An 18,816-nucleotide genomic window follows, 5' to 3' on the forward strand; every position below is an offset into this window, starting at 1 on the left:
TCTTTTTTGGAAACCACTGACGACACCCTGAGGCCAGCAGTTGCTATTACAACACGCTCTGTTTTCTATCAAAACTCCTTGCTGAGCCATTTTGAGTGACTCCCTTCCTTCACTCCACCAGCTGGAAAGCAGGCGTGAGGCTCTCTGGCTGCAAATATCCAGGATGGTCCAACCCATCTCCTGCCCCTCTTCTTAGCTGCACACTGAAAAATTGACTTCGTCAAAGCAGCAGCAGTGGTTAACAGTGTTTTTGCACATAGGAAAGGCCAACTACAGCTTCAAGGTAGGAGACGCCTTCACTATTTACAATACACATCTATTTCTAATATTTTTACTCAAAACAGGCTTGCCAAAATATTGTAACTACCACACACCTGAACTAAAAAATAATAAAAAAATACTATGTTGCATTGAACAAAGGTAAGCATTTTTTGCTCACTGTGTTACTAAATGCAGAATTAGGGCCACAGCTCTTGTTTTTACATTTCATTGCCTGGGGAGTCAAAAAAAAGTTTTTTTATGGCTTTGGTAAATCTATTTGAACAATAATGGTATAATAATACAAGGCGGTACAGGCCATCAGGATGCAGTTCATTTATTGGCTTTTATTGTGTACTTTAAATGTATTTTTTCTTCTGAAATGTTTTTTATTACAATTATACAAGACAGGGGTCTGAGACCTACGGCCTAGGGGCTAATATTTTTAGGGTCCACATTTGACATACTGTTCTAGTGTTAGCGTTCCTTGCCTGTATTTTGCCATGGGAAACAAATATACTAGATATTTTAAAATGAAATGGATGAATTAATTGAAGGATAAATAAACAACATCCAAAAAGTGTGACCTGTATGTATTTACCCTGGCAATTGTATTAATTTATGTATTTTTTAATCTCTTATGACCTCACATAGCGTAACCCTTCCATTGACAGCAATAGACGTTGATATTGCTTCCAGCCCCTCCCAATTGAAAGGGATTGGTCATCTATTGCCGTGAATAGCTGTTTACAAGCTCAATTTCCCTCTTTTACTAACTACCAAAAGACATACTTTATGACCTGGGTTGGCAATGAATGAATTAACCTCATGATAACATTTCACAATTATATGTAGTATTTTTACTCAACTCATAATATCAACCTTTTTTCTTTGATTTTGATGTTGCACTTTTATGTGACCTCATTGTTATCTTCACTGGCTCTCTACAAAATTGACACGTTTAAGTATTCCGGTTAGTGCAAATATTTGAACAAGCTCCCAACAGCAATTCGTTTAGAACAGGAGATGAACACATGAAACAAGAATACAAATTGCTATTCATTTTTTCGCAATTATTCAGTGTTGAAAGCAAGTAGTAAATGACTTTTGGAATGACAGTTCGGTCTGAGTGTCAAAATGTTGCTATTTTTACTCCGCTCGGTTTTCATTTTGCGGTTTGACTCGAACAATTAACATGAAGGAAGAAGTCAGCTAATGTTGGTAAGTTCTCACAAAGCCTCACTTGTCATTTATCCTCGTGTGCTGTTTTCTAACTTCATTCATTTAAAAGAAGTGAAAGCGTGTTGTGCTTATTAAGTCTAGGTTTTCATCTTGTGCTGCTTCAAACACTTAAAAAATGCTCACATTTTAATGACATAATAATGTTTGTCAGGCAAAGCAATCAAAGAAATTAAGAAATCAAATGATTTTTTAACTGCCATGTCATGACATTAAATGTTTGCTGACAAATTAAACTAAATTGCCAGTTTTATACTATGAACATTTTTATTTTAGTTGGAAATAATACCATAGACGTCAATGTCAGCAAATGAGTTGTAACAACTTACATTTGCTGCCATTAAAAATATAAATCAAATTCTAATACTAGCAAACAAAGCAAAAATGCCAATAATGATCTGGCAATTTGAGTTCGTTCACCTCGCGGAAAAGCTTGAAATTCCTTGTACAGCCTATTCTCCGAAATGTTTGTGTCAAATTGTTTCCGTGCAAACCTTAATTCTGGGCTCGGCGCTTCTGCAGGTGTTTCCCAACGTATCTCCAACTGTAGGAGGGAGAGGAGGTCTACGGGGAAGGATGATCGACCTTAGTCATCTCACAGAAGAAGAGCGATGCATCATCATGACCGTACTGAGGAGGGACGCCCACCTCAAGCAGGCTGAGGAGCAAAGAATCAGGTTTATTGCTACTTTTTGCACTTCTTTTGAGCTTTTATTTACTGCCAGATGAGGTTTAGCAGCCCTGGAATAGACTAACTCGATAACGAGGTGTTGGCTGCGAATGTGACCTAAAGAAAATTCCATTAGTGGACACACGGGAAAAGGTGGGGTTGGGGTGGGGTGTAGGGGGTCGTGGTCTGAAATACACACAAGAAATGGAATACACAAGAAATGAAATACACATAAGAATGTGACATATTTGCCAATCAGAACTAAAAATCTATTTTCGATAGGAGCATATGATTGTCCAGTCATTACAAATTAGACGTCTGTCGCCGTCTGTGGGAGTCAATGAGTTAATGCCCCAGCTATACTGGAATGTTCTGCATTCCAGTTTAGGTTCAAAGTTCATCAATAGCCAAACTTAAAAGCTCTGGAATCAAGAATGCGGGTGGACAATATGCTCTTCATCAGGGTTTAAGTGGAGGCGGTCAGCCGGCGCGTTCTCTTTTCTGTGTGTGCGTGAGTGTGCGCACATGTAAGAGGATTACAACGACATCCCATAATAAAGCCCTGCCTTTTCATCACATGACGCCGTCTTTTGTTGATTCGATTTCCACTTGATGGAGATGTTTGCCACTTCCCTGAATCATGTGATGATTCTTATTGAATCACCACGTTTCTTCATTTAAAAAACACTGTCTCAAGTAAATGCACTTTTCTTTCGTCGCCTTGGTTTGTTGCTTGTGGGCAAAACAGCTTTTTTTCCCCAAACACGTTTAAAGGTTGGTGTCGGGTATCTGCCATGAACGACACCGTGTACATTTGACTTGGAGTAAAGAGGATTAATATGTGCTCAAGGGTCTCTTAAAATCATGTGACGAGGATCCTCGCCGCTTACCTTTTTCAAAGGCAGACACCATCAACATAATAGAACCTCTTAACCCATTCAGGGATTAAAGTTGTCATTTCAACAGTGTAAAAAAATATGGGCGTTTGATTTGAAAATGTACTAAAAACTGAACAAAAGAATGTCAATAAAGCAGAACTTCTAAGGTGGATTTCTAGAAGCTTTTCAATCCTATTTAGACTTCTTAAGGCCAGTTAAATAATTTGTTTTTTGTTGTTAATTATTTTCCCCCTCATAGTTCTTTTGAACTAAAAGGAGTCTCTTAAACAAATTAGTTGGATGATTTTCATGAAATTTCTCTTCGTTATTACTTTTTCAGATTGAAGTATTTTTCCCCCCAAGAACAATTTTTTTATATTTTGAGCATGTGCTCATGAAAATCCTTCCGCATAAAACGCTCAAAGGATAAAAGGAACAAAGAGCCGATTTTTAAGGAAATTCAATTATATCTCAATCTCATAAGAAACCGTAATAAAAACAAATACAGTGGCAACAAACCACAATCAAAGTTTTGATCAAGCCCCGATAGTGTTTTTTGACATCCTCAGTTCTGTCAAATGCGCTCAGCACTTTTTCCTTTGTTTACATTTTATGTAATATGTATGGTTTTAATAGACACTGCAGTAAAAAACATCTCTTTGTCATTTCTCCAACAGAAAACTTGAGAGTGTCTTTAGCCAAGTCTCCCCATCAGACTCCAAGTTAAAATATCTAACCGGCCAATGGTTCTACGAAGCCAAGTCTCGCAGACATATGGACAAGATCCACGGCTCCGAAATCATCCTGGCCTCCATGAAGCATAGGAGAACTTCAGGTAGACCGTATGCATATATGTGTGCATGCCAGAGATAAGTAAACACCTTATGAGGATATAGCATAGCTCATTTCATCATATTTTTGAACATCATCAAACAGAAGGATCTTATCGAGGTGAAAGACCCAGAGCACCCAGCAGCCCATCTTCTGACGTGGACGTCCCGCATAAACCTGCCAGATCTTTCGATACGCCATTGCTAGAAAAGTAAAATTCCTCCTCTTCATAAATTTAATGGCACTCAACACAATTATTATTAGTCAAACGTCTGAGGTGATAATGTTGGAAAATTATAGAAATAGAATCCTATTTTTATAAATGTTTAAATTTGGTAAGGTGATGTCAAAATATTTTGAATTTATTTTAGTATAAGATCACAAGGAAAAAAAGGTTAATTTAAGTGACTTTGTACCGTAATAATAATACATTTAGTTGTTATTAACCAGCATATTAATAGCAGGAATAATTCTTCTTTAAAAAACTGAATTTGTTTCCATTGTGTGGGAATTTTAATGCTTACTCCTTGAGATTATACATATATCTATATCTTGATCATTTTTTTCCTTAAAATTAAATTACATTATCAACATTTATTTACTTTCCACTGAAAACACCCACAGCTTTTCTTCTGCGTATCATGACAGCTGTATTGAAAAAGTACAACTTCATTGTAGCAATATGGCTACTTTTTTCTTGTATGTATTTTTGTGAGATTTTTTTAAGAAAAAAAACCCATATGACCAACACCCATTTTCCCCCTCAATACCTAATGAAAAATGTCCCCTTACACAGACTCTTTCTTAGTCTTCTCATGAGGAAATCTCTTTAGTCTGCAAGCAAATAATATTTTCTCTGCTTGAACCTCCTCTCCCACACTACCTGTGTGTGTGCAAGTGTGTGTGTAGAATGTGCGTCTTGTGACTTGCCACGTGTCAACAAAGGTGGCGCCAGCAGGCAATACGTGACTTTTACAAGGCTAGTACCTTGGGTCAGTGCTTTACTTGCATTCTAGTGGTCCCGTGTGGTGTACATTTTCAGTGTTTAACTCAATAGAGCTGTTTGCGTCATGTCTCTGAACGAGAAGTGTCTTCTGTGACTTGGTCAAGTTTTAGCAAGTGGAATTCCATGAAAGGGAGCCATATGTTGATCTTTGTCTGTTGAGTGTCTGCATTGGATAAAAGTTATTGGCTCATTGTGAAATGTAGCAGAGATGAAGGTGACATTTTAGGTTAAAGGCATTGACAAATAGGCTCTTTCAAGACATCTTCAATGCTTTTCTTCTTAACATAGTCAATATTTGACTTTGCTGCTTCCTTCCTTGTGCAAACGGTGTGTTTGGTAGAATTATTTTAAAACCTTAAGTGTGTTGCGTTTGATGAATTACACTGTATATTTAGAACAAAAAAAATTACACATTGTTATTATGCTATGTGTTAAAATTTTCCCCAATTTTGGAATAAGGCTATATTTTGAACTGTGTAAAAAAGTTGACTGCTGTTAATACTTTCTGATGATGAGTTTCTTCCACTGGATCATTGCCAATGTAAAAAAAAAATCTCAGATTATTTCCCCTTTATGTTTACTGCTTATTTTCTATTTCTCTGTAGAACTGTACAGAAACAAGATCTGAAATCAGCTGTCCATTCTCCAAGAATGGTAGGCACATTTGTTGTGGAAAGGTATACGTACCTTTTTGTATTGTACCATATTGCTCTTGAATTGTAATTTTATTGCTGCTTCTAGATGAGACAAAACCCATTTAATCGAGCTTCTCTGATTGGTGTTGAGCCTTCTGAAGAGTGCTTTGAGACAGGTAAGCACAGATTATTCAGTTAAATCTATCTGATTACAAACTTGTAAATTGTTCTTTTCCCCTTTCAGATCTCACCTTCCCTACAAATCAGAAAACGGGTCCTATCAGCCAGACGTCGGGGGACTCAATTACATCCGAGGGCTCTCCTATGACCTTGAGGCCTATCCCCAGAAAGAGAACATTCCTCTCAATCCGGACCCCCAGCCAATCAGACAGCAGCAGCACAGCCTGGGACCCTAGGGTGGCCCCTGCTCCAAGACCAAGCCTTCATCAGGGATCAAGTGGAAGCTCACACCGATCCAAGACCGAAGCCACAGTCCCGTCCCACCCAAATGCTTCTGCAGATATACCACAGCAGCCACCATGTGATGGCTCTCCTGTTATTTCTTGTTCAAGTCTGGATGGAAGAAAGACATCTTCTGTCACAGCAGAGACGTGAGTAGAAACCTTTGAAAACATCATCTTGGAAAACATATTTGATCATAATTCCCTAATCATTATTTGACAGAGCGACAGCACAGACTGCCAAAGACAATCCAACAATAGGAAAGCATCCAATGACAGAGGGGATACTAAAACATGATCCAGTGATTGGCAGCAGTGTGGTATCATCATTGAAGGAACCAGAATGGCAAAGAACTGGTAAGGCGAGATCATTGTAATTACCAGCCAATGACAACAATGAGTCGTCCTTCAATACTAATACTAACCTGCGCTTTAGCAAGACTAACGCTACCATCCTTATGGATATCATATCCCGCCTGGGTGGTAATCCTCTTTACTTTTAGGTGCAGAACCTCCAAAGTCCTATGATATCAAGTTTATCGAGTCGTCCGATCAGAAGAAACAGAAGAGGTCCCAAAAGAAGCACTCGTACAAGTTGACCAGCCCGGCTTCCAGTCCCACCTCCAATGACGAAGACTCTATCTTGAAAGTGCTGGACTGGTTCAACCGCAGCACTGACAGTAATGATTTGCTTGATGAAAAAGACAGCTCGGAGGTACCAAGGGATGCCCATAGACATTGTGAGACGAATGTGCTGGGAGGCGAGGAGATCATAAATAAAGATGTTGCAAGTATTGAGAAGAAGGAAGCAAGTGATTTTATGGCAGGTGAGTCAGAAGGAAGTTCCAAAAAGGTTATGGGGAATGCAAAAATTTATGAACAAAAAAGCAACAATATCTCCCTAATAGAATCTTTTTGGGAAAAAGGCCTCCAATACAAAACTATTACATCTGGAGCCAAACCAGAGATAAAAGGCGGAGATGAGAAGAAGCCAATTGGCAACTCTGGAGTTTTCAGTGGCAAAGTAACCTACGTCGCCAATGGAGTGGATGGAAATCAGGATCGTGGCGTGAAACATAATCAAGACTTTGACAGTTTCTACTCTGAAAACAATAGGACAAGTCCTCGAGAAGTTGAAAGAAAAGGTTCAGGTGACAAGCTATTATCTGTTGAGCAACAAGCACCAAATCCTCCTCTGCAGACCTATCCAGAGCTGAAAATATCTTCTTTAGACCAACCAGACACTCGTGACCAGTCCGTAGTGCCTCCAAGTCCAAATTCTGGAAAGAGCCGTGTGGCACAAAGCTCCCAATTTGGAGACTGCAAGACATGTGGAAATCATGCAGATGTTATCTGCAAAACACCCGGGACTTCCATTGAAGTACAGTCACCAAAAAGAAAAGACACAGATAGTTCTTATTCTCAAAGACAAAACCTTTCCCGGCAAGACAACACCGCAGAGAAGATCAAACAGCTCAAAAATTTCTGGGAGCAGGAGACAAGCAAGATGTGGTTTAACGGTGTTAAACCCAAAGCGATGCGAGGATCAATAATTAACAAGAGGTTCACAAAATCAGAGTTTGACTTGCGGAATATTGGCAACAATTCCGACAGCAATGGAGAAGACGCACATAGCAATTTGAATGATCTGCCCCCAAATCAGAAAATTGATAAAATCTTGCCGACACTTAGCAGTAGCCGAGCCCAATTCAACAGTCTGCTGGGTTTTTGGGATGACACCACCACGGACTCGAAGCCCAAAAGCCCCAAAAGACAAGTCAACAGTCCACAACCACCTCAACATTCCGCCGAGCCGGAAGCTCGTTGTTTGTCTCCCATTGAAAAATCCCTCGGTAGACAGATAGTTTCTCCATCAAAAGCAGCTAACGACACCCCAAAAAAACTGTCAGAGTTGGGTCCACAGAAAGAGCCCCAAAAGATCTTGAAAGACTCAAGTAGGGACGACAAAGCCGCGAGACCACCATTAACACCCTCTAAAGGTGTTCGTTCTCCCAGGAGAAAAAAGGAGAACTTCAGCCAATTAAGCAGTGGCGGCAAGTCTATGCGTCGATCTACTAGTATGTTCGCTCTTGTTGATCCAGAAGAAGCAAAGCTTAACATCCACGTCAGCCCCGTCCGTTCGCAAAGCAGGAAACAGAGTATTGACCACACTCGGAACATTAGACGAGGCTCGGAGGGCACCGAGACCCCTCTAGCGAGGGCATTCGTTCCCAGAGACTACAGCCACTACTTAGGAATGGCGGACAAGCAGGGCACCCCAGCTTCTGGGGAGGAGGTCGGCTTCGGCACGCCTGAGAGGACCAGTGCCCCCACTGGCTCGGAAGATCGAAGCTTCAAGAGGAACACCAAGATGAGTCCGCGCCACGTGTGGACAAATAACAGTGCAGATGCCGAGCCCGAGTCACCGATACACAGCACGTCTGAACCCTGGTCCAAATCAAGGAATTTCTTGAATTGTAAGTACTATTGATTATCCATTTTCTTTACTGCCTATCCTAATCAGTCCTGTAAATAGGAGCTGAAGTCTTTACAGGCAGCCTTCAGACAGCCTAAATTGGTCACCAGTAAATCTCAGTGCATACATAAAGCTGAACATTTCCATTGATAGCATTTCTAAAACAGAATTTAATCAATGTTGCCAAGACGGAGGTTATACAACTTCACCACACTGTCAGTGACTTCTGTAATTGCAGCCGAACATTGATTTAAGAACAAGCACTGCTCAGGAATTCCAGATAAATTTTCCTCACGTCGTGCACTTTGAACTATTCATTTTCTATACGGCTTATTCTGTTGTTGTCCACACGTGGAGCAATCTCTTTAAAAAGCTGGTCCTCAAAAAGGCAGTAGCCCTACTGGTCTGGAAAGAACATCCACAATATCACTGCTTAAAGTTCCTTCCTTCAGGTTGAAGATTTACTAGATTCCACTTGTACAGGATTCATAAGTACCGGAGACTTATTTTTCACTAGTGCAATAAAGTATATTGTTGCATCAGCCTATTTTTTTTAATCATTCTGCCAGCTTTATAGGTCACATTTGGAATGTTTACTTTTATTTAAATATCTTAACTGTAAATCAAATGTATTTGTGTGTTTCTATATTTTTTTTGTCTCAGAGCTAAGTAATGTCTTTAGGATCAACCAAGTACCGAAAGGAACTGAACCATGCTTTGATTCCGGAACAGTTACTACATAAGCATGGACCAGTTCCTTTGCTCTACAGAAAAATATCTCTTTTTTTCTTCCAAATTAGCCGTTTGCCTTCAAGTAAAATATTAAGTGACTTAAAGTCAGAATTCTTTAATGCTTTAGGAGTGACTGACATCTAGAGCCAGCACATGCAACTCCTCAATACAAAACTGCTGTTTGTCTTGGTGAGACTTAAATCAATGAAATTAGTGATCGGTGGTTCCTCTAAAACTGCAGTATCTAAAATGTTGTGTCAACTTGAGGTGGAGTTGTCATATTATTTGGATGAAAATGAAGTGACGACCCATTTTATGAAACATTTGTTCTACAAACATCGGACACCTTACTGTATCCGTGAGTTTGTGTCCGTGTGTGTGTTATCTCAGTTTGCTGAGCTTAGTCTTTTGTCAACACTCGCAGTCTTAGGCTCATGTTTGGCTTCTGGGCAGGGAAATATCTTCAGGCACATCAGTAATGCTAACAAATTATTTTATAACTCTTATTATTTTACAAAGTCAGCATGTTTTGAATTGCTTGAAATCATGTCTTGTATCATAGAGTATGATGATGTTTTACTTCCTGATTAATGGAGGTGATCATCAGAAAACAAGACTCATCTACTGCTCTTTTGTCAAGATCAGTCCACTCTAAAAGTCTTTTGTTACCTTTGAAATGACTTTCTAGTAACCAATTAGCATCCCCATTTTTCCTTTGTCAGGGAAAGCTAATGGCGAGGAGGAAAGTCCCGTGAGAAAAGCATTGCGGCGGGCTGAAGCACGCCCTAAAGGTTTGGCTAAAAGCATGGAGGACCTGACAGGGTCTTCATCACCAAGTGAGTATTAACATCCTCACTTTCAGACGTTCATTCCTTTTGACTAGCCTTGCATGATTTCTCCCTCTATAGGACAAGAGAAAAGAAAAGAGCAGAAGACTGAAATGAGGCGACCCTCTGATGGTAGTCATCTTAAAGGAGCGCCATTGTAAATAGGTAGCGCTAATATTTACACACTTTCTCCTCCAGTAGGCCCTTTGACGGCTCCTTCCTCTCCTTCGTTCTCAAACCAGGACCACCTGAAGAAGATAAGCAAGTCTGTCCCATTGTTTTTGCAAAAGGAGGTAAAAGGAGCAACATTTCTCTTCTGGCGTGTTCTGTATGCACAGCTTGCCTTGCATGATGCACCACCACATGTATGTTGCAGGATGACAACCACATTTACGAGGATATTTTCCACCATGGAATACAAATGATGGACTCTTCCTCTAATTCGGATTCTGTGTCATCTGTACGTCTCACTCACCGACTCACTCAATGCCGCTTCCACTAACACCTGGCTTCTAATACCACATTTCTAACAAATACGTTCCAGGGTGCAAAACTGTTGTAATTGTTAGGAATTACAGGAATCCATGATTATTATGAACTGACCAGTGTGCGTATCGGCTGGCAGTTGAGCGGGAGCGTGTTGACCATGTACAGCGGCGACTTGGGAAGCGTGGAGGTGCAAGGGAGCATCCAGTTCTCCATCAACTACGTGCAGAAGCTCAAGGAGTTTCACATCTTTGTGGCCCAGTGTCGAGACTTGGCAGCTGTTGACCCAAAGAGAGGCCGATCAGATCCGTGAGTATCTACTCTATCAACTCTTTGTCTGCCATTTAAACCAAAATTTAGAGATAAAGACAAAAATATTCCAGCAACTTGAGCATGGTCACGGTTGGCTTTTATTATACATATACTACTATACGAATTGGAGGTTTGCTAAATGGCGCTGTAACGTGAGTCATTCAATGCTAGCATCCCAATTATAATTGGTTTGATGTCTATCAATGTGAATGGCAGTGAATGAGATAATAAGATCTTGTAGCTCTCGTTAGTGGAAATTCTCAGGGCTTAATTAAGTTCAATGTGTACTATTTCAGTTATTTCTGTGGTCTCCAACCATTTTCATATTTTGGTCATGTTCTTGTGCAATTCCTCAATTGACAAAATGTGATATCAGAAGTCGCCAGCATTCCAATCTAAATCATATTTGGTGGATTGGTTCTTTCTTCCAGTCAAATGATAGCCAATTAAATCTTCTGTTGTAATCATCTTGCAAATTAAATTGAAGTCTTGATAAATTTCAGTCTTATAAAAACAACTTTTATCATCTTTCATCTTTAAACGGATGATGTTTTGAGTCATGTGTAACATCAAATGAACACACGATATTGACTGTACTCTTAAATCATGTTTAAGTAAATGGCATCCAGCCAAACTATTTTCCACTTATCCTTGTCTCTTTCGCATTCTTTTTTTGTTTTGTTTTTGAATGTTATCTGCTATTTAACGCTACGCTGGCGAAGGAAAATTCAAATTTTGCAAGATCGTTTCTTGAAAATTCCAAGTGGTCTTGATAGGGAGCGTAATTTTTAGGCAAATTCTGTCAATATGCCCACAGTGCTGTGGGACAAAGTGACCCGAATTTTTAATTTGAGTGTCTTCTTTTATTACATGGAGGCTATTTTCATGCAGCTATTCAAATTTGGACTTTAATGAGAAAATGTAGTAATTGCTTGAGTTCATACCTCAGAATTTAGCTTCATTTAGTCAATTTGCATGGAATGGATTCCTTGATTTATAGCTTCAAAGTCATGGTGGTGACAAACTGCTTCATTGTGAGATTCTGAGAATTAGCGTAACAAAAGATCAAATGAATGAATGAATGATTACTTGTTACCACCCAATTGCAGGGTACGAGGAGACGGAATGTTCCCTCCTGACTAATTTTCAATCCTTACCAGCTATGTCAAAAGCTACCTGGTTCCTGACAAGATTCACCTGGGAAAGAAAAAAACATCGGTAAAAAAGAAGACACTTAATCCTACTTTCAATGAGATCCTCAGGGTAAGTGTACTTACTCAACAAGTTCAACACACCCTTTCCCACACCCTAGGTTGATACTATTTACTGTGTATCATTATTCTATTCATTACTCACTCACGTGGCCATGTATATTACAGTATCGTGTTGGCATCGACTATCTCAGGACGCAAACGCTGATTCTCTCAGTGTGGCACCATGACACGTTTGGCCGGAACAACTTCTTGGGCGAGGTGGACATGGACCTCTCCAAGTGGAACTTTGACCACACCCATATGAATGACTTAGCTTTGAGGCCGCGGGTAGGCCATGCATCCACACAAAAATTCCAACGTGGCTTTCATAAAACACTAATTTTATTACTGTCACATGAACTTTTTCTTCATTTAGTCTGAATTTAGCCTCTGATGTTAGAACTTCGCATTTCAAAATACTGTTGAGTTCAGTTTGTCTGAATTTTAAAAGGACTGACAAAATAGATTTTCAATTTCCCATAAAAATTTTACTATAAAACCGAACATCACAGGACAAACTGTTTGACCTGAATGTTGAAAAAAAAACAGTCGTCATGTTAAACTTAATTTATTAAGCATTCCTGTTCATCATTTTTTTAAACTTTTTTTTTCCCCAGAATAATATATTTGTAACATATTAGGCAGTTGGCCCATTTGCCTCACAGGTCAAAGGTCAGAGCATCCCTTATCCGATCTCTGGCGCTTAATTACCATCTTATATCATAACCAAAAACTATACACAAAGAATTAGAAAAAGTAATAATAATCTTGTGTCAACATTTTTTAATGAATCTTGTTTTTGTCCTCATTATAAGACAACTCTGGCGCATTCAACTGGGCGAGGAGAGATGAGGCTGGCTATCCGTTTCCTGCCTAAAGCGGTCCCCACTGAAGGTATTTTGGACCTGATCTTGTCATCCCATCTTAAAGAGAAATCACAGCACCTAGTATAAATAACATTGGCATGAAAGATGGTTTTAAGTATTCATGTATGGAAAGGGTGATTTGCCTTTTTCCTTTGATAATAGAGAAAATAACATTTAAAAAATATATATCATTTTGTCCTGTCTCCCTTATTGGTTTAGTCAAGGAAGCTCCCACCACAGGAGAGATTCACATCTGGGTAAAAGAGTGCAAAAGCCTGCCCTTAATCCGAGCCACCATCGACCCTTACGTCAAATGGTAAGTGCAGACAAAGTGGTCATCTCAGCACGGATTTAGTCGGTCAATCGGCGCCCACCGCGCGTCCTTTCCAGCTTCGTGTTGCCCGACACCAGTCGCAGGAGTCGTCAGAAGACGCGTGTGCTGAGGAGGACGACGGATCCCGTGTTTAACCATACCATGGTGTACGACGGCATCAGGGAGATAGACCTGACCGAGGCCTGCGTGGAGCTCACCGTCTGGGACCGGGACAAGCTGGCCAGCAACTTGTTGGGCGGACTCAGGCTCGGTGCCGGCACGGGTACTGAAATTCTATTCAATTCTGCAGCTAGTGGTAAAAGTGTTCATTTCAAGTAATTTAACTCATTTAGGGGCAGTTGACATCTGTTGAAAAAGTATCATTAGATTAACTCATTCACTGCCAGCAAAGGTCACAGAGTATGTGTTGAGGGCACTAGACGTCCAATTCATTCATTTGTTTTCATTATTTTCAAAAGTTTGGATTTTTATATTTATTTTATTTCATGTAGAATTATTTATATTTTTATTATTCAAGGCTTTTTTTACTTGTATTTTTAAAATTCTTTTTTATATTACTTATTCGTCACTTAACTTACATTTAAATAAGTTATTATTATTATTTTTTAAACATTTGAGGAAAAAACAGACGTAATTCATGCATAAAAGGGCTAATATTTAAATAAATGACATTTTGTTGTTTCTTCCATTCTACAGGAAAGAGCTACGGGTCGCCGGTGGACTGGATGGACTCCACGGCTGACGAGGTGGCGCTGTGGAACCAAATGGTAGGGAACCCCAACGAATGGGCTGAGAGCACACTGCCCCTGCGCATGTTGAGCTCTGTCAAAACAGCTTCCAAATAAATAGAAAGGCATTATACTGCCTGCCAAAAAATAGGATTTTTGATAGCTGTAGTGACTTTTTGACAACAGGCTAAAAAGTTTTTATTTATTCGTGTTTTTTTTTTTATGGGCCAAAGATGAACAAAAGAGAAGAATGAAAAACACGCAATAGGTTAATTTTGGATTGGTGAAAGTCAAATATTACCAAAAAATGAGGCCCATTAGTGCATTTGATGGCATAGGAAGTCATTGAATGAATGTCATTAACACCTTTAAGCTTTTTTCTTCTTCTACGCGTTCATATCAATTTTTCAAACTAAGGAGGGTTGGCGTTTAAAAACATGGCCGTAGCCAGTAATTATTTCCCACTTTGAGTACGAAAAAATTACAGTTAGATTTATTTATTGGTAATATAAGATTAAATTGTACTTAACGTAACTTAAAATATTTTTTAGAGGATAAAAAAAGTGACATTTTATAGTATCAGAGAGGAAGCTTACTAAAATTTTCATGATAATCTTAGAAAGATATAGAAAGGTTTCATATATCTTTTATTATTATTAGAAATATAAAAAAGTTTTCCTAGATGGAATACACTATATATTTTTTAATGTTTTACTTAACGTTAATGTTGGATGCGTAACTATATTTATACAGTATATCAGTTTTATGCCACATCAAAGACATGAATTTGAACATATAAAATTGGGTATTACTCAGGGAAAACAAAAAATTAATCAGATTTGATCACCACTTTCATAAGCTATGTACTTTACACCTGCTGATTATGAATTAATATATTTCACTGGCTACAGCCCTGTTTACAAGCACAACATATTATTGTGTTGATATATTAACTTTACTATTATGCAAGTAAATTTTAAAAATATCAGCTATCGCAAATAGTGTACAATCCCCTCTTTACCCCATAACATTTGTTATAGTGGCAGTATTTCAAGTTTGATTGACTGGTAATTGTATGCCTGTCCTGTGGCACTTTATTAAAACTACTATGTGTGGCACGAAAAAGATGCAGTCTCACTATAATGTTATGTTTTTGGCTTGTTTGTTAGCCTTTACATGCACTTGACTGTAGTAACACCAAGTAATATACTAAACATTAAAAAATAATTTAAAAAAAAAGTTAATTCCATGATTTTTTATTGTTGATTTTCACACTAAACTGGAAAGACTAACAAATCGTATTTAATTTCACACATTAAATTAAAAAAAAAACTTTAAAAATACGTAAAGTGCTTTTAAACAAGGCAAACTACAAGCAAGTAATTACTTCAAATGTCCAAAAAAACAAAGGAAACCCCTTATCCATCAAGATTTGTTGTCTCCCTTCACCTCTATAAGCCGTTTGATTGGCGAAATTGTGTGTGTTGGACAAATTACAATCAATATGGCTGGTGCTGTGCGTGTGTCCTTGTATTGACTTCTGTTGTGAACAGGAAAAATGCACTGGTTAAAATAATCTTATCTCTTAACTGAGAGCTCAATTGCTGAAATTGTGATAAATCTGCATTCTGTCATTTTTTTCTTGATCATTTATTCAAGTTCACTTTACAGGGACTTTTTCGTCACGCAGGTTGTGTATATATATGACCATTTGCCTATGGCATCTAGAAAGAATCCTAAACATTGGCAGGATTGTATTTATCTACGTCTGATATAATGCACAAAGTAAGCAGCCAACCCAGTAAAGAGAACGGCCAGGATGACAATACAGACGATGACTGCCACTACGGGGTCGCTGTAGCGAGTCTCCGGCAAACCTAAAAGATGAAAACTAGTGAGAATATTTCGTTTTCAATCCTCCTTAAAGGAAAAAGAAAGCTTCCTTACTGTAGGTGGCTGCATTCGTTTGGAAATCTTCTGAAAGACAACAACATTTAGCACTTTGTTCATCATATATTTGGACTTAACTGAAACACACCTGTGCTCTTCTTGGCCACCATAATGGCCATTGAGGTGACGGTAGCATTGGCCGGCATGTTCTCAGCTTCTCTTTTCTTTCTTGTGCTTAAAGAGCAGTCCTTGGTGGAACAAAAAATAATAATCTTGGCTTTACTGTGGTTTAAACGTAGCCATGGTCCAATTGCCAAATGAGATACTAGAAAATCTGAGCCTTAAACCAAAGCGAAAGGGGCACGTACCACGTATTCAAGGCTTGGGAAACAGTTGCATTGTGAAACTTACCGGTTTTAGCGCACTACAGCTGGAAACCTCGCACAGCCTGGTGATGCAGTGTAGGTAGAATGTGGAAATGGTCATGTTCTTGTGCTCTACGAATCGGAAGGCCTCAAAGGAGAAGTGCGCCTCCTGGGCCTCACCGTTAAGAAGCACTTCAGTCTGTATGTCCAGGTCACAGCTTGGGAGAACAAACAGGGTTTGAACAACGCCGAGAATGCGGTGTGTCAGGTTTGAGTGTCAATCTGTGGTTTGCTCACCCGATAAAAAGGTCATAGTAAGATTCATAGTTGGGGTCGGGGCTCGTGGTGGCGTAGCATCGATCCAGCAGCACATTAAACCTTTAATAAGATCACCATTTGTATTTTCTTGTAAGGAACAGCTTGGGAATTCTCTTAGAAGGAGACCGGTACCTGTCCGTTAGATTGGTGGCAATTACGGCAACATAGATTTTGGTCTTCAGTTGGATTCCCGTCGTTGGAATGTTAAGAGGAGTGTTGAAGCCGTCATCCTGCCCAGTCAGACCAAGTTCCAGGTTAGTCAAAGTACCAAAGATTCAAACCCCAACAATGAGGTGACAAAATCTAGAAACCCCTGTGAGAAGCTGACAAACTGTCATTCAGAAAACTATTCTCCAAGTATAAAGAAAACGATTGTGGACGTCTCCATTTGGGAGATGTTCCAGGAGTTTGTGTTCTAACTGCGTAGTGTATCCCCGTCGGTATTTGTTAGACGTCCCTTCCAGCCTGATATACAGTAACGTTCTTTGACTAAAAGAACAAAATGGTGAATGAGGGCATCTGAGATGAATTCCTCCCCCGAGGGTGTCGGAATAGCTCCGTCACCCAGAAGACAATCAATGTGGCTCTGGCAACAGTTTCAGATTTCTCATGGACTCCTCCCTGATGAGCTGTTTTGGGTATTTCCAAATCAAATGCGTGTGTAGTGTGTCTGGTTCGGGTTCCCATTTACAGATGACGATAAGACTTTCTTAGGAGATTGACCAATGGATGAGTGAAGGTTCTGCCCAAATTAGTTGGTTGGACTTTCGCCGTCAAGAGATTTCCCACAAAGTCCCTAAAAAGAGTTCCTCCCTCAAGATCAGGGTTCTTCCCCATTTTAAATTAACTTATCAAAAATGTTGGATGTCAAAGATATCTACAATTCCTATCACCAGCTCTTGGTCAGGATAACCAGTAGCTACTTAAACAGAGGACTTAAAAACACTATAAATTCAGTTCTCTTACTCCAAATAATTCCAAACTTAATGTGCTGATGAAGCTGCCATTGTTGTCTGTGATGGCAACATTTACTCCAGTTCTGTAAAGAATTTTAAAAAAGAAAATCAGTGGTGTTTTGTGACTCTAGACCCACAAAAGTGGGGCATACGACGCCCTGGCATGCCCCACTCACACGCCCAGCTCCGTGTTGTTGAGGATGTATTGCATCGGGTAGAGGCAGGAGAACTTGTAGAGGAGCTGTGGACGATAAGTGATCATGCCGGCTGAAGGGTCGACGGAGACCACGCTGCCAGAGATGTTGACAAACTGGACTCTGGAAAAGTCATTGAAATCTCCAGTTCCAACCTGATCGATAATCTGCAGAAAAACGCTGCGGTCAGATCACCGATCTCTCAAAGTCAACCTGCGATCCTCGTCATGACCGACCTGAAAGTCGTTCCCGCACGATGACACGGAGCTTTGATTTATGGGGCTACTAAAATTTAAGACGGGTGGGTCGGCGTCAAAGTCGGCCACTCCGAAACAATCAGGATTGTTGAAATTGTTATTTAACACCATGAGGGACTCATTATAAAGTTCTTGGTAGATTGGACACAGGTAGATGGTCAGCTTCATGAACTCGGTGCCGCATTCCACCGTTATATCCGAGTTTTCTAAGATGAGAAATACAACGAGATGTGACCCGAGAACACAAAGATGGTGAGAATGAAGTGTGAATGTACCTGGTGGTCTGTTTGTGTCACCCCCCGCACATTCAGCGGGTGTCTGAGCCTGAATCCGTAATATAATAACAGCCTGGCACACAAGTAGCAGCACCAGTCTTGTTATCCTGGACACACAAGACCGCATAAAACAAAATAAATAATATTTGTGGAGCGCAGACCTCTATTAAGGTCAAACCATTTCAGTTGTACATCTTTATAGAGCAGTTTACAGAAAAAAATATTTGTAGGTAAATGTCTAGTAGTAAATGTTACCAGGAAACAAAAGGTAAAATTGCTAAACTGATTCCAAAATGTGTACGTTTTTTTTTTCTAGCATGTCAAGTTGTTTGCCCTCAGTTTACTTACCTTCAACTGAATTAAAATTGAAGTGGCCATATATATCCCTTGCAAAAACATAATGTTCAATAAATATTTCAGTTATTTCATTTTCCTTGTATCTCAATATGTTTACATGTTAATGACAATATATGTTATATATGTATTAAGGAAATTAGGGCTTTATAATTGGAAAAGTCAACATGATTTCGCATACTCAAAAGTTAGTTAAAACAGCTCTCGGACCTAAC

General features: G+C 39.4%; 3 protein-coding genes across 9 annotated transcripts; 2 read left to right on the forward strand and 1 right to left on the reverse strand.

The window, feature by feature from the left end:
* The first annotated feature begins 31 nt into the window (after positions 1–31).
* Positions 32–6,132, forward strand: LOC144083652 (synaptotagmin-like protein 2). The gene is made up of 7 exons (XM_077611644.1): positions 32–283; positions 2,020–2,174; positions 3,723–3,880; positions 3,982–4,087; positions 5,488–5,536; positions 5,624–5,693; positions 5,762–6,132. Exons 2-7 carry the CDS (start codon positions 2,074–2,076, stop codon positions 6,130–6,132), a joined length of 855 nt encoding a protein of 284 aa, XP_077467770.1. The 5' UTR covers positions 32–283; positions 2,020–2,073.
* LOC144083236 (synaptotagmin-like protein 2) lies at positions 6,123–14,691 on the forward strand. 7 transcript variants are annotated; one of them, XM_077610862.1, is made up of 15 exons: positions 6,123–6,128; positions 6,202–6,335; positions 6,482–6,805; positions 6,887–8,455; positions 9,909–10,022; positions 10,095–10,145; positions 10,212–10,306; positions 10,390–10,473; positions 10,639–10,808; positions 11,972–12,074; positions 12,191–12,352; positions 12,880–12,958; positions 13,150–13,246; positions 13,321–13,526; positions 13,961–14,691. In XM_077610862.1, the coding sequence occupies exons 2-15, from the start codon at positions 6,251–6,253 to the stop codon at positions 14,107–14,109; spliced, it is 3,288 nt and encodes a 1,095-aa protein (XP_077466988.1). In that variant the 5' UTR covers positions 6,123–6,128; positions 6,202–6,250; the 3' UTR covers positions 14,110–14,691. The 7 variants fall into 7 exon arrangements, with proteins under 7 accessions (XP_077466988.1, XP_077466985.1, XP_077466987.1 ...); XM_077610859.1 differs by having other exon boundaries at positions 6,482–8,455; XM_077610861.1 differs by having other exon boundaries at positions 6,482–8,455; positions 10,215–10,306.
* A 705-nt stretch (positions 14,692–15,396) lies between these two features.
* On the reverse strand, positions 15,397–18,374 carry LOC144084024 (zona pellucida-like domain-containing protein 1). The gene is made up of 10 exons (XM_077612270.1): positions 18,248–18,374; positions 17,952–18,178; positions 17,698–17,882; positions 17,532–17,604; positions 16,698–16,795; positions 16,545–16,625; positions 16,294–16,465; positions 16,031–16,130; positions 15,940–15,966; positions 15,397–15,869 (listed from the first exon to the last, which is right to left on the reverse strand). Exons 1-10 carry the CDS (start codon positions 18,372–18,374, stop codon positions 15,751–15,753), a joined length of 1,209 nt encoding a protein of 402 aa, XP_077468396.1. The 3' UTR covers positions 15,397–15,750.
* Positions 18,375–18,816: the final 442 nt, after the last annotated feature.

Source organism: Stigmatopora argus, chromosome 10 (genome assembly GCF_051989625.1).
Source record: "Stigmatopora argus isolate UIUO_Sarg chromosome 10, RoL_Sarg_1.0, whole genome shotgun sequence".
NCBI classification, from domain to species: Eukaryota; Metazoa; Chordata; class Actinopteri; order Syngnathiformes; family Syngnathidae; genus Stigmatopora; species Stigmatopora argus.

What these genes read in the sequence shown, in the direction of transcription:
- LOC144083236 (XM_077610859.1), top strand. Translation starts at nt 6,251, where the DNA reads ATGACAGAGGGGATACTAAAACATGATCCAGTGATTGGCAGCAGTGTG. An exon ending in ATCAAGGAATTTCTTGAATT is followed by an intron (nt 8,456 to 9,908) that starts GTAAGTACTATT and finishes TTCCTTTGTCAG; the next exon opens with GGAAAGCTAATGGCGAGGAG. An exon ending in TAAAGCGGTCCCCACTGAAG is followed by an intron (nt 12,959 to 13,149) that starts GTATTTTGGACC and finishes TTATTGGTTTAG; the next exon opens with TCAAGGAAGCTCCCACCACA.
- LOC144083652 (XM_077611644.1), top strand. Translation starts at nt 2,074, where the DNA reads ATGATCGACCTTAGTCATCTCACAGAAGAAGAGCGATGCATCATCATG. An exon ending in GCTGAGGAGCAAAGAATCAG is followed by an intron (nt 2,175 to 3,722) that starts GTTTATTGCTAC and finishes TTTCTCCAACAG; the next exon opens with AAAACTTGAGAGTGTCTTTA. An exon ending in CTGTCCATTCTCCAAGAATG is followed by an intron (nt 5,537 to 5,623) that starts GTAGGCACATTT and finishes TGCTGCTTCTAG; the next exon opens with ATGAGACAAAACCCATTTAA.
- LOC144084024 (XM_077612270.1), bottom strand. Translation starts at nt 18,374, where the DNA reads ATGCGGTCTTGTGTGTCCAGGATAACAAGACTGGTGCTGCTACTTGTG. An exon ending in AACAACACGGAGCTGGGCGT is followed by an intron (nt 17,605 to 17,697) that starts GTGAGTGGGGCA and finishes AATTCTTTACAG; the next exon opens with AACTGGAGTAAATGTTGCCA. An exon ending in GCCACCAATCTAACGGACAG is followed by an intron (nt 16,626 to 16,697) that starts GTACCGGTCTCC and finishes ATCTTATTAAAG; the next exon opens with GTTTAATGTGCTGCTGGATC.